The sequence below is a fragment of the Rhinolophus sinicus genome, linkage group LG05 (assembly GCF_036562045.2).
Source record: "Rhinolophus sinicus isolate RSC01 linkage group LG05, ASM3656204v1, whole genome shotgun sequence".
NCBI lineage: Eukaryota > Metazoa > Chordata > Mammalia > Chiroptera > Rhinolophidae > Rhinolophus > Rhinolophus sinicus.
The window spans coordinates 37,413,382-37,428,530 of record NC_133755.1 but is presented as its reverse complement, the minus strand read 5'-3'; the positions used below and the strand labels follow the sequence as shown (position 1 = coordinate 37,428,530).

At 35.3% G+C, this 15,149-nt stretch overlaps 1 protein-coding gene across 4 annotated transcripts in view; it reads left to right on the top strand.

Annotated features, from left to right (window-relative positions):
• Positions 1-15,149, top strand: part of LOC109439164 (ankyrin repeat and SOCS box protein 3) — a 142,865-nt gene that overhangs the window by 75,998 nt on the left and 51,718 nt on the right. For all 4 annotated transcript variants that reach the window (XM_019719439.2, XM_019719447.2, XM_019719414.2 and 1 more), the window contains one exon: positions 7,584-7,742. In XM_019719439.2, coding sequence (XP_019574998.2) covers positions 7,584-7,742 — 159 coding nt within the window. The remainder of the gene's footprint in view (positions 1-7,583; positions 7,743-15,149) is intronic.

Below are 15,149 nucleotides of genomic sequence, written 5' to 3'. Positions count from 1 at the left end.
CCTCTATTTAAAACCATGTGGTTTTGCTTTTCTTCTTAGAGGTTCACAGAAAACAAAATAAAAATTTACCTATCACTTAAAAAAAGTAAGCAAGTTTATCATTACTTGTAAGTAAAAGGACGCTTTGTGTCAGGAAACATGGGGTTGTGGTAGTTTGTTTGTTTTGTTTTAAGGGATGAAGGATGGCAAGGCTAAATTCCCCAAACTGTAATACAGGAAGTTTGTAATGACTGCTTTCTAAGTAAGTCATGTGTTCTAGAGTCTATTAAAGTTGAATGTTTAAAGATATTAGAAAAATAGACTCTGTGTCTCAAATTTTAACAGCTTTATACATATTTTCAGAATTTGTTTAAATTTAATTCTATAGCTTGCGTTCCCAAACTATCTCTAGTGACAAATAAAGGTATGAATTTGAACATTCTTTTCTAGTCAAAAAGCTCATTTCGTTTTTCCCCCACATCAAACCAGTGTTATTTGTTACAATTTTTTTCCCTTTAGCTGCAGACTAAACTTAGGCATGCTGTTTTTCACTAATATGTTAGAATTGGCCATCAAATTATATATGTTTTCTTTTAGAAATTAAAATATCACCTTTTTATTGACTATTCTTTTTTAAGTTTGCTTTTTTGGAGGATAAGATAGCCACACGTAGTTAAGCTGGAACTAATGTCCAAATTTCTATCATTTTTGGTTATCTGATTCACTAACTAGAAAAATCAAATTAGAATGAGGCAGAAGGGCTACATAGCCTATTGGTCACTTTGTTTTATATATTCCCTTGGCCCATCTTCTCTTTTGTAAATTAACTATCCTCTGTCTTTTAAAAAAAGATTATAATTAAAACTTTTCCAGATGATTTAAGTTGATGAGCATTGACCAGTGAGGAATGTCAGGTGACTACTTTATAAAAGGTTTAGCTAGCATACAGCTACATCCGAGGAGGTATTTTAAAATGATGAAGTAGAAATGTTTCTAGGCTTGAAGAGTGAAGTAAGGTCTATTTTGCTTACTGATGACAACAGCATCTTGGTATCTGAAGCAGTCAACTTGGTTTTATGGGTTAATCTTAAAAGTTCCCAAAGCAAGTTTGACATTTCTGTCATTCTTTATACTTGCTGTACCTGTGTTTTATATGATTCAGAATTCTCTTGTCCCTCATGGCTTAGCTAGTATATATAAAAGTGTCTTTTATTATACAATTTCCTGGAGTTTCATCTAATATTAGTAAACTGCCAGAGATTCCTAAAATGTATTTTTTATTAGTGCACTAAAGTATGAAGGTGCTCAGGCCTACACAAAAAGAAGAGTCTTAAATGGTTAGAAAGGTTTTACTTTACTGTCTGTTCAATTAAGATCCAGAATGTAGTCCAAGAATCAAACATGACTTGTCATTCAAGTTGGAAAAGAGCATTCAAGTGTGGTATGGTTTACTTGGAAATTTTAATATATATATATTCACTTTAGCTTCTTTTAAAAAAATATTAACAGAAATAACAAATTTGCTTGTCTTCTGTATTCTTTCTTGTATTGGTGTAATAGGCACTGAAACTTGTTATGTTGGAAGGCAGTAATCTTCAGTGGCAATTAATCATGCCATTCAGTATTAAACCATTTGCTGACTAAAGGTCACTTAAAATCTTGTAATTGGTTATAGCGTATTACTAGCAAATATTTTTATTTGGCAAATATATGATCTAATTCATAGTACTTTTTATTAGTTCATGTTAAGAAAATATTATGCTGTCATACTGGGCAGATAACAGATGCTGACGATCCTTAGATAAATAAGGCAATGTGCATAGTGATTAAGACTTCTGATCAGATGGACCTGGGTTCTACTGACTCCACCATTTTATTGGTGTGACCTTGGACAGGTCTTTAAATCTTTTAGTGGTTGAGTTTCTTCATCTATAAGATAGAAAGACTCCATTGTTCTAGCTCAGGTCAGAAACTGGGTCATCCCTAATTCCTTCCTTTTTCTTATATCCCTCATCCAGTCAATCAGCATATCTTTATGTAGTTGTGTATGTATATATCTGTGTGTATGTACACACACACACACACACACACACACACGATTACACAACTTCTCACCACCCCCACAACTACTAATACCTTGGTTTAAGCCACATCATCTCTCGCCTGGATTGTTGCAGTAGCATCCTGACACATCTGTTTCTGCCCTTGTTCTTCCCTATCCTACCACAGTCTAGTATTAGTATATCAGAGGGGTCCTTTTACAGTATATCAGACTATGTCTCTCTTCTGCTCACAACTCTGCAATAGCTCCCCGTTTCATTCTGAGTAAAAGCACTGTTGCATGGTATTTCATAGTATAGATGGAATATATTTAATTATTTCCTGCTGATGGACAATTTGTTTCCTAAAATTTTGTGATTATAAGTGGTGTTTCAGTTAACATCCATGTATATGTAAATCTTTGTGTACATAGGTGAGTATTTCTGTAGGATGGAGTTTTAGAAGTGAAATTGTTAGTGCAAGAAGTGTGCAAAGTTAAAATATTGATAGACACTGATAAATTATCTGCAGTATTAACCAGAAACTCTTTCACTAATGACAGAAAGAAACCTAGTTTTAACTAGCTTACACAAAGTAAGGGAATGGAATATAGTAGCTCATGTAAATGCCAAGGCTGAATGGTAGGTCTGTTGAGGAATTGCTGGGTGTGGGTATTCAGAATAATGTCATTAAGACTTGTTCTCTTTCTCTTACCTCTGCTTTTCTCTATGTTGATTTTATTCTCAGGCAGGCTTTATCTTTGGAAGTTCTAGGCATACCTCATTTTTAAAGTACCAGTTTTGTATTCTGGGTATTCTTAGCTGTTATATGTGTGTCATATATTTCACATATTTTCTCCTAGTCTTTTAATTTTTTATAGTGTCTGATATCTTTGTAATACCTTCAAACCTCTTCTTCTCCCTCCGACTTTTCCCCGTCTTCATTTTATATGCATGAAGTTTCTTTAAGAGTTATCTGAGGATTTTGCACATAGTGAAATTCCTTGTGTTGTGGAAATTACTTTTTATCCATTTTATTCTTAGAAGTCCTAAAATAAAACATAATGAGGTGATGTACATTGTGCAAAGTGCTCAACTATATAATCTATGGAAATTGGCATTTATCACCCTTTGTGATTGGTACATTTTAAATTTGTTTGGCCTCATCAAATTGTGGCTCAGCTGTTGAGATAAGGTTCTGATCTTAATATTTAACCTATGGTAACCTCTACTGATATATTTCACCTCTACTTAAAACCATGTGGTTTTGCTTTTCTTCTTAGAGGTTCACAGAAAACAAAATAAAAATTTACCTATCACTTAAAAAAAGTAAGCAAGTTTATCATTACTTGTAAGTAAAAGGACGCTTTGTGTCAGGAAACATGGGGTTGTGGTATCATTGCCGGAGTGTTTCAGGTCAACTCTTGTCATTGCTGCACAGGTGTCAGTGGCTGGCATTGGTCCACTGACATGGCCCCAGTCCTCAGAGTGCAGCCAGGAAGGAACTCACAGGTTGTCATGAAAGAGCTGAAGTGCCCACTGGGTTTGTCCAGTAGGATGTCTTTAATGCCCTTACCACTTAGAATTTTGGTAATTAGAATTGAAGCAGAAACCACTCTGCCTTCCAGTTAGAGCAGAGGTTAAGGCATTAAAAGCTGAGATGATGAGTCATTTTTCCAAGAATCCCTCTTAATAAGGAAAGGAAGAGAGTGAGAGCATGGTGGTTGCTGGTCTAATACAAGATAGATAAGGTCCCTTTGGTCCCCACATATCAATTAAGGAGGTCAGTTTATCGTTGGAACTGCCAAAACCAACGCATATTGGGTTCTGAAAACTTTCTTAAAATGGTATTTTGGAGACTTGACCAAATTTGTAAGGACTGACAGTACATAAATACTGTAATTCTTTTGAACCCCTTTCAGGGATGGACCAGCCATTTTATCCTTGTTTTACTGTTAAGGAACTCTTTGTACCTGAGAGAGTTGAAGTAGTTTACCCAAGGGTAATCCAAATTATATAAGTGGCAGAGCCAGCATTGCAGCCCAGATCTTCTAATGCCAAATCCATTGCTTTTGCTAAACAATGTTGCCTTCCTGGTTCAGTGGTTTTAGACTTAGCTAAATATATCTATTTTTTGGACAGGTAAAATCTTCTAAGTTCTCAATTTAGTAGTAAACTGACTTTACTATTTTTCATCCTGAGTGAGAAGTGTCTTTTCTTTATTTCATATTTTGTTTCCCTACCCTAAGGTGTGTGTGTGTGTGTGTGTGTGTGTGTGTGCAGGGCACTGGTATGGCGTAAATCTTGTCATAATCTCTATCTACCAGATTTTTTCTTAATAACAAAAATGGGAGAATTCCAGGGAGAATTGGAGGAAGCAATGTGTCCCTTTTTAACTTGCTCCTGTACTAGCAGCTTGGCGGCTTGAATCTTTTTCTGTTGATAGGGGCCTCGGGCAGTGGATCTAGCCCTGCAACTACACTTGGAGGAGAGCTTCATTGTAACCTAGGCTTCTATTCTGATTGAGCTTCTAATAAAGGCCCAGTCTGTCGAGCCTGAACTAACTGCATTTGAACAGAGAGGGAAGTGAGTGCAGCTTGTAATCTTTGCACCTCTGCTTCCAAGGGGGATCCAGTTTGGGTTGGTCATTTTTAGAGTATCTGATTCCTTTATGTCTAGGATCGATCACATCCCTAACCAAATTCCATAAGGAAAAAGTGTCTACTGGTACTTCAGAGGGTCCATGAGCATCATAATATCCCTGCAAATGCTCTCTTACCTTTTCCCAAGTTTCTAAGTTTAAAGTCCCTTCTTCTGGGAACCAGGGACATATTTGTACTACAAACTCTAAGAATCGAAGCAACGTGCTTCACTGGTTTTAATTCCTCTAGTTTTTAGCATGCTCCTTAATATGTGGGTAAACAGCCTTTTACTGTTCCCCTGTCCCATTTTATTTTACTCCCGACTATGGTATCTCACCGCTTTCACCAACCTTATTCGACGCGCGTCTCACTTGCAAGCGGTGTCCTTCACTGATTCCCCAGTATTCAGGTCCCTGTTCGGGCGCCACTTGTCGGAGCCTGCCGACGAGACGAACGGTTCCTGAAGTGGGGAGTGAGGATTGAGAAAAAAATAGACAAGAGACAAAGATGGGATCGGGAGGGCGAGCAGTTCTAATTAGACTGCAGCGCCTACTTTATTTTTCAGCTTTCTTTTATACACACAGAAACAAGAAGGTTACATAAAGCGGCTGAGGCAGCAAGTACAGATTAGTTATGTTTTCTCAAAGTTTGGCCCTGACTGTTCTTAGACCTTTAGATATTTTCCCATTCCCAGGGTAGCAGGTGTCTGTTTGTTCTTTATGCTTATCGGAGTTCCCCTTAGCGATCCTCCCAAACTCTGCTTGAAGTTACATTTTCTTAACCCTTAATGCTCCGGCTCCCTACATCTCTCCCATTTATTTATCTAATCATTTATACCTGCATGGACTCATGCATATTTATTTTATACTTTGGGTGATAATCCAATATGGTGTTATTTTGTTGCTCAAATTGTTCTAGCTTTGACCGTTAGGTGCCGTGTCAGATTGGCTCTTGTGTTTCTTTGACATGCCCCATTTTTTGTTTTTTGAGCACCTTTCAACTTTCTGGACCTACAAGATACTCCAGGCTCATTTTGTAAATTCTGTGTGCCAACCCTAGAATGAGCCGTTCTCCTAGGAGCCCTGGTGCCTTTTACTGGGCAGTAGTATTCAAAACCACCATCTGGGCACTAGTGTGCTTGTTGCTACTGGCACATTATTACTTTTAAGCCTTTCAGCAGACAGAACTAGGAAATATATTTATGTATTATAACCTATTTGTATACACATGTCTGCATTTCTGTATCTATTCATCTGTATCTATATTAAAGCTAAACACGAGTTCATACTGATGTCTGGACTCTAATCTGGTACCATATGGTTCATTCTAATCTTCCTCCTTCTCTTATCTGTAACCTCCCTCTCCAACAGCAGGAAACCTGGCTTTCACCATCTACCGTCCATGTATTCATTTGATCTTATTGCACATATGTAGTAGTTTCAGAATTGTTAATCTGTACCCCTATGAGAAACAACTTTACCAACTAGACTAGCATTTATATACAGTTCCTTTTGTCTTTAGTCTTACAGTTTCTAGTCGTAATACGATTTTCCAAAGTTACTTAGGCCAGCATCTATTTTCTCTACTCTTTCAGTGAGGTCATGTGGTACACAGCGTAGGTTAGACAAATATATAATTTATGAAGTGATCTTCCTGATTAGTCTAGTACCCACCTGGGCCTATACATGATTATTACGATATTATTGACTATGTTCTCTGTGCTGGACTTTACATCCCTATGAATGTTGAATAACTACCAATTCTCAATCCCTTCACTTTTTCCCTCAGTTCCCCAACTCCCCTCCCATCTAGCAACCATTAATTTGTTCTCTGTAGATATAGTCTGTTTCTGTTTTGATTTTTTATTTATTTTGTTCTTTAGATTCCACACATAATTGAGATCATATAGTATTTGTCTTTCTCTGTCTGATTTTTCACTTAGCATTATAGCCTTTAGACCTATCCATGTTGTTGCAATGGTAAGATTTCATTTTTTTTATGGCCAAGTAATACTCCATTGTATATATGTACCACATCTTCTTTATCCAGTTTTCTGTTGATGGGCACTTAGGTTGTTTCCATATCTTGGCTATTGTAAATAATGCTGCAGTGAACATATGGATGCGTATATCTTTTAGAATTAGTGTTTTGGATTTCTTCAGATAAATACCTCCAAATGGTTTTCCATGTTGGCTGTACCAGTTTACAATCCCCCCAACTGTGCATAAGGGTTTCCATTTCTCCACGTCCTCACCAACACTTAATTATTTTTTGATTTATTGATGATAGCCATTTTGACAGGTGTGAGGTGATATTGTAGGTTTTAATTTTGCATTTCTCTGATTATTAGTGATGTTGGACGTCTTTTCATATGTATTGGCCACGTGTATGTTCTCTTTGGAGAAATGTCTATTCAGGTCCTCTGCCCATTTCTTAATTAGACTGTTTATTTTTTTGGTGTTGAGTTGTATGCGTTCTTTATAGAAGTGGAGTATTTTAAACTACCTTCATGTTACCAGTTGAATAGCAAGGAAGTAATGCTAGAGATGAGACCATTTCCCTCATGGAAATTTAGAAATAAAAAAATGAAATTTATTATTATTTCAGTAAATCTTGTAAGCAAATCTTAGTTGCTGTGTCTTCTTCAGATCTTGCTTCTGTGTTATCTTCCCCTACCCACCAAAATTAGAGAAGAGAAAATAAGTGTAGGCGCAGAATTTTTGTGTTAAGAATACCAGAGAACTGTTCACACTGTGACCTCTCTATAGAACTTTTTCTTGATTTTCTGGAGTTTTAAACTATGAGACTTTCCATTTATAATTGTGTTTTAATATTTTCTTTAATTATTTTTGGAATCTTTGCTTTTTAATTCCAGGATATAGAAGTGATATCTTCTAGTTGATGTTTTTATATTCTTTCATAGATTCATCTGAAAACTACATTAAGACAAAGACTTTTGAGGGCTTTTGTGCATTACATCTTGCCGCAAGTCAAGGACATTGGAAGATCGTACAGATTCTTTTAGAAGCTGGGGCAGATCCTAATGCAACTACTTTAGAGGAAACCACGCCACTGTTTTTAGGTGAGGTATGCTATTTGTGGTACAGATGCAATTTTTTATTTTTTATTTTTCTTTGCTAAAGAAACTAAACCTAACCCCCTCCCCCTTCCTTCCTTGCCCCCCACCCCACACCCAAGCTGTTGTATTTACGGTATGTTCTTTGGCAAATATACTGCCACTTCTTTGATTCTGAAACCAAAAGGGTATTTTAATAGGTGCCACCCTTGTTTTCTACCCTTGGGCGATAGCATCTGGGAGTATCTTTAAATGTTGTTTAAAGTTGTAAAATATATTCTGAATTGTAGTCACCATCATAGTCGCTCTCAGTGTTATTCTGAAAGCCAGGTAAAACTTAAATTGTAGTAATAGTTACAAGGTTACCTATGAATGTTTTTCTTTTTTTTTTTTTCTTTTTCTTAATTAATAAGATATTAAGAAGGTTTTGTGGACGAAATTACCAGCTAATACTTTAATGCCAGTTAATTTGTTGTCTATATGAATCACTATTCAGACTTCTTCAATTATGGGCTATTTTTTAATTCCTTAAGGACAAAAGCCAAATGCTAAAGGGCACAGTTCTACTACCTGTCTATTTTTCTTCCCTCCCTTCCTCCGTCTGATCCTATTTGTCTCCAGGGACATTGTGGCCCATTAAGTTTAGTGGAACATTAGAAAATTAAGAGAACAAAACATTTGTATAGAATCAGCATATCTCTACTAAAACTGTCCTGCCACATGTAATTCATACATTCATTTATTTACTGAATTCTTCAGTTTCCTCACTTATGAGATGAGAATAATAATACGTATGTAGTCTTTTGGGCTGAGAATAAAATGAGATATCTATGAAAGTACTTTTTTCCTTGGGAACTTAAAACTATAAATTCTTAAAATTTATGTACAGTAAGCTTCATTCTTTTTAGTATACAGTTCTATGGTTTTGATGTAGTTATAAAATTGTGTAATGGCGACTATCAAGACACAGACCATTCCACCCTCCCCCCAAATTCCATCATGCCATTTTTAACCACCAATCTGTTTTCATCCCTGCAGTTGGCTTTTTTAAAAATTTTTAATTTAATTTAATTAAAAAAAAAATATAGCTAACATACAACATTATATCAGTTGCAGGTGTACACCATACTTATTCAACATTTATATACCTAAAATGATCATAATAAGTCCAGCAACCATCATGCTATCACAATATTTGCAGTTGGCTTTATTTATTTATTTATTTTTTAGATTTTATTGGGGAAGGGGAACAGGACTTTATAGGGCAACAGTGTGTATTACCAGGACTTTTTTCCAAGTCAAGTTGTTGTCCTTTCAATCTTAGTTGTGGAGGGCGCAGCTCAGCTCCAGGTCCAGTTGCCGTTGCTAGTTGCAGGGGACACACATCCCTTGCGGGAGTCGAAACCGGCAGCCTTGTGGTTGAGAGCCCACTGGCCCATATGGGAATCGAATCGGCAGCCTTCGGCGTTAGGAGCATGGAGCTCTAACTGCCTGAGCCACCGGGCCGGCCCCTGCAGTTGGCTTTTTTGAAGACTGTCATAAATATATATGAATAGTATTATAGCATGTAACTTTTGAGACTGACTTCTTTCACTTAGCTTAATGCTTTGGAGATTCATGCATGCTGTTCTATGTGTCACTAATTCATGCCTTTTTGTTGCTAAATAGTATTCCATTATATGAATGTCGCACAGTTTATCCATTTACTAGTTGACAGACATTTGAGTTGTTTTCAGTGTTTGGTGATTATGAATATATTGCTACAGACATTTGCATGCAGGTTTTGTCTGAATATGAGTTTTCATTTATCTTGTACTAATACTTAGGATTTTTGGGTGATGTGGTAAGTATATGTTTAACTTGGGAAAACAGTTTGGAAGTTTCTTATAAAGTGACTCTAACATTTTGCATTCCCTCCAGTAATGTTTGAGAGTTTCATTTGTCCCGCATTTTCACCAACACTTGGTATTGACAGATTTTTCTTTCCTGCTTTTACATTTTACCATTGTAATAAGCATTCAGTGATACCTCATTATGGTTTTAATTTGCATTTTTCCTGATTGCTAATGATGTTGAACATCTTTTCATGTGATTATTTGCCATCCTTCTTTTTTTCCCCCATTACTTTTATGTTTAGACATTTTGTTTTGAAATAATTTCAGACTTATGGCAATGTTCAATAATAGTACAAAGAATTCTCAGATACCTTTCAGCCAAATTTTGTTCATTTGCCATTTTTACTTTATCGTTTTATTTCTCTCTATATATTCATATGTTCTTTTTTAAGCCTTCTGAGATTAAATTGTACACAATAATTCTTCTCTACCTGTAAACACTTCATTCCTAAAAGCAATGAAATTCTTTATAACTGCCACAAGATGATAAAAATCAGGAAGTTAACATTGATATAGTATTGTTATTTAATCTACAGATCTTACTCAGTTTGGCCAATTGTTTCACTAATGTCCTTTATAGACACACACACAAAAAAAAAAAAATATATATATATATATATATATATATATATATATATAGTTGTTGTTCAGGCTCTAATCCAGGATCACTTGTTCCATTTAGTTCTTATTGCTCTCTAGCCTACTGTGATTTGGAACAGTTTTTCAGTCTTTATCTTTTATGATTTTAAGATTTTTGAAGAGTTCAGACCATTTATTTTGTAGAATGTCTTTCCATTTGGGTTTTCTGATTTTTCTTTCCTTGATAAAATTCAGGTTATGCATTTCTGATAGGAATACCACAGAAGTGAAATGGTATCTTAGTGCATCTTATCAGGAAGAATATGGCCCATTACTGGTGATATTAATATGTACAAGTATTTTGAATATGTGAAATGTATCATTATGAAGATGTTTCATGGAAACCTTGATGTAAAATGGTTTGAGTTTCCTAGAGGGGAGGTTGCCTTTTTATATGAAGTTTCTTTCTTTTCCACATCCACATTTAACACACTTTGGATATTCTGTACAACCGCATAGTAAGCTTCACTGAGGCCCAGCTGTGTGCAGTATCTTTTCTAGTTGCTGTCTTCAAGGAACCTGCCATATGGAGGAGTGAACGAAATTTATTAAGCCCTGTAAATGACATAGAAGTAAAGTGTGCAAGATATTAAAAGAGGGAAAACTAAGTCACCCTGGCATGACTGAGGAAGACATCATGTGCAGAGTACTGTATTATTGTAACAATAAGGTTTATTGAGCAGAGAGTGTATAACAAGCCCTGTGTCAGGTGTTTTACATGAATTAGCTCATTTAATTTTCACCATGACTCTGGGAGATAAGTACTATTATTTCCACTTTTACAGATGAGGAAGCTATAGAAACACTGTATTTAGGATTACAGGAGCTATATTTGGGCCTTGATCCTGCTCTGGTCTGTGCATTGGTTAGAATAGCATTTCCTGAATTCATTCATTGACCTATCAATAGATGTTCATTGACAAAAAGGTTCCTGATAAACTTATGTTTGGAAAATGCTATGTACTATATTCCATAATGTAGGGAAACAAAAAGCATTAGCCATGGAGCTTAATGTGTCCACCCAGTCTCAAGTATTCTTTGTACCCTATGTTACTTTAGTATTTTCATAGCTCTTAGCACTATTTTTTGGCTGTTTTTTTTTTTTTTTTGTACATTGACTGTCCCTTCCACTAGAAAAAGTGTTCCATGAGAACAGGATTTTATTTATCTTATTCATTGTTACAACTCTCAAACCCATATCAGTGTCTGGTATGTGGTAGGCATTCAGTAAATTATTTGTTGAATAAAAGAATGAGTCTCTGAGAAGCCCTCTTATAAAACACTTGTTTTAACTTTAACCCAGCATTTTGAAATGTGTTTGACTATAATATTCTTTTTCTTTATGGAACCCTTAAGGTTATCTCAAAGAACAGTAATATTTCATGGGACTATTTGAGAAATGCTAGTTTAGTCATGTAATTTACAGTTTCAAAATATAATAGTCCCATTTATGAAATTCAGTGTTGTGCTTATTTATATAAGTATTTGGAGAAAATTAGAGGAGAGTTTTAGTGATTTATATTTCAGGATATAGTTAACTTGCATTTTTTTTGTTAAGGAAGAGTTGCTAAGATAATTCAAACCAGTGAATAACTTTAAATCACATACTTCCCCCCTGCCCCATCATCTCCTTTCATTCTAGTTTACATTTTTTTGGTCTTTTTAAAATTTTATTTTGTTACTTTCAGGTGTACAAAACAATGTAATAGTTAGACATTTACACCCCTCACAAAGTGGTAACCTCCCTCCCCCAATCTACTACCTTTCTGACATTGTATATAGCTATTACAATTCCATTGATTATTCCCTGTGCTGTACTCCACATCCTGTGATTGTATATATATTAAATTATAGTTGACATTCATTATTATTCAGCTTCAGCTTCAGGTGGGCAGCGCAGTGGTCAGGCATCTACACTGTCCATGAAGTGGTCGCCCTCATAAGACAAGTGCCCATCTGATCCCCTACAAAATCTTTACAACATTATTGATTGTGTTTCCCAAACTGTTTTTTATATCCCCACGGGTATATTGTGACTACTAATTTGTGCTTTCTAATCCCCTCACCTTCTCCCTCATCCCCACCTCCCTCCCATCTAGCAACCATCAGTTTTTTCCCCCACTATATCTCTGAGGCTATTTCTGTTTTAAATCACTTATTTTTTATTTTTAATTAAAGTTTATTGGAGTGACAATTGTTAGTAAAGTTACATAGATTTCAGGTGTACAATTCTGTATTACATCATCTGGGTGTTCACCACCCAGAGTCAGTTCTCCTTCCATCACCATATATTTGCTCCCCTTTACCCTCATCTGCCATCCCCCCACCCCCTTAACCCCCTGATAACCACTAAACTATTGTCTGTGTCTATGAGTTTTTGTTTCTCATTTGTTTGTCTTGTTTTTTTAAATCACTTATTTTTAATAATAGGATTTATTTAGTTTCTTTGACAACAAACTTACCATCCTAATTACATTTTGTTTTGGCTAATACAAAAAATAATTTGACTCAAACAAGGGTTTTAAGCCTGAGGAGATGTAGTGCATGTAGTGCTTCTACATGCTTATGTACTGAATCAGTTATATTACATCCTTGCTCGGAAGTAGATAAGAGTATTTTTTAAAAATTGAAAAGTACAATCTTAGCTTTCGCAAGAACAGTGTTGTAGAATGGACAAATGAATCTTTCGTTAGGTGATCTGGTCTCTAGTGTCTGCTCTGCTCATAAATAATATGACAAACTAGCAATCAGCTTTGCTTACCTGTACCTTTCTGTCTCTTCTAAATAACCATAGTGATCCATTTTTCAGTCTTTAATGGAAGAGAGTCTTTATTAAAACAAAATACAGAACACTTCAAGGTTTGCAACAAACTATGCAGTTGATAATCTCGTAGGTCAGGAAGAGTGGCGGGATCAAGTGGACTTAAAGTGAGAAAGGGAGACTGCCCGTCCTATGTAGCTTCCTTCTCCATCTGTTATCTTCCAAACTGTTCTTTGCTGAAATTTTTGGGGTGTGTTGTCCCCTTTCCCCAAGGGAGGCTGTATTCCATTGCATGTTGTAGTACCTGTCCTGTTAGCCCAGTTACCACCTAGACTGTTGCTAGAGGCTATAAATATAAAACCAGAGGATCAAGGGATAGAAAATGAGTACAGAACTGTGGAAACTTGCCAGAAGACTGGCATGGTCATTGATATCAGTGATGGGTGATTACGATTGAACTGAAAGCTAAATTGAGAGTTAGAAAATTTACTGCTTCACCGTTGATAATGGGAACATTTTCCCTACACACAGCTCACCAAGATTTTCATAAAAATGAGTTTGGAAGGGAATTCTTCTGTTTGATGGTAGTAAGAATCAAAATGGGGAAACTCCCAAAGAAAGGGGAAATTCAGGAAACTGCTCTTTACTTTACACTTGCAAATTGTCCTTCTAGAACATTTTTTTGTTAACATGCAATTTAAAGTTTATGTTTTAACGAGTCTGCCCCCTTATTTCTTTGACCCTTGCATCCTCCTCTCCCCGCTCCCTTTCTCTTGCCTCATAAATGCATACATAGTAAATATTCTAAGGATAGATTTGTAAAACTGCTTTGGAAATAAGAATGTCCTACTTATAAATATAGTAGATTCTAAGTGAAAATCCAGCTAATTCTATAGGAAATAGGTTTTATTTTGCTATATATAAAACAACATTGATAAATCGAAGGCTCAAATCTAACCCAGTGTGACTTCATAAACCGATATCTGTGGGAACTGCACAGCTTGCAGTTTTGGCTTTTTATGGGTTAGTTCTCATTTCTTGTTTTTCTGAGTCTTTGCTTATTCTGTGTAACCTTCAATGTTAAACATAGCAGTAATGTTTAATAAGAACAAAGTGTTTTTTTATAAAGAGTATTATGTGAGGCTGCCTATTGCAATATTTAACTGTAAAATGTGTCATACTTCAGCTTTTGTGGTATATCCTCTAACTCTGACTCTGCTCCTATACTCCAAAAGTGAACAAACTGCCATGTATTTCACTTTTCACTAGTATTTTAATGGATCAGTGATCATAGGGTTTTTTTTTTGAGGTGCTAGGAATGCTGAGAATTTCGTATTCATATATTTAATATATATTTTATTAATTGAACTTTGTCTTTGGAGTTATTTTTAGATTTTTCAGTGGAAAGATTAATCATCTTCCTCAAAGAATGTAACATAAGCATTTTTACTTGAGGCCTTATTTAGTTCTTGAAAATAGGACTTTGAGGTTTCCCAGATCAATGTATAACGTTCACTAAAAAGTTACATTTAAAAAATGTTAATTCCATGTTTTGTTCACTTTTACCTATTTTTATACAGTTTTGTTTCTTGACATAAATTTATCATATTATACTCTTCTGTATTTTAAGACAGTATGTTTTTGCTCATTAATGTAAGCAGTTAGAAATCTAGGCTTTTTTATATTTCTGATATTTACCTTCATACAATTAAATATGTTTATACAATTTGTCGTTATATTAGTCATGTTTGATTGATATATTTAAACTTCTAGTTTTAAAAGCTGAGGAAATCAATATCCTTATATTGTCCTCATGTAATTCTTGTTCTTTCTCCTTTCTCTTCCCATCTCTTATTAGTGAGTTATATCGTTATTTGCTTTGTCAGTGGAAATAACGTTTTACATCCTGTTCTAGCATCTGGTAAAATAGCTCAGGAGTTAGTTTATCACCAGTTATTTTACCATGGTTTTTCCAGCTTTGCTTGATTAACTAAATTCTTCCTTTGATAGAGTTCTCTAAAAGGACTTGTGGAAATAATTTTCCCTGAGTTCTTGCATATTCATAATTGAATAATGATTTTGTATTTGGACAACAGTTTAGTTAGGTATATAATCCTT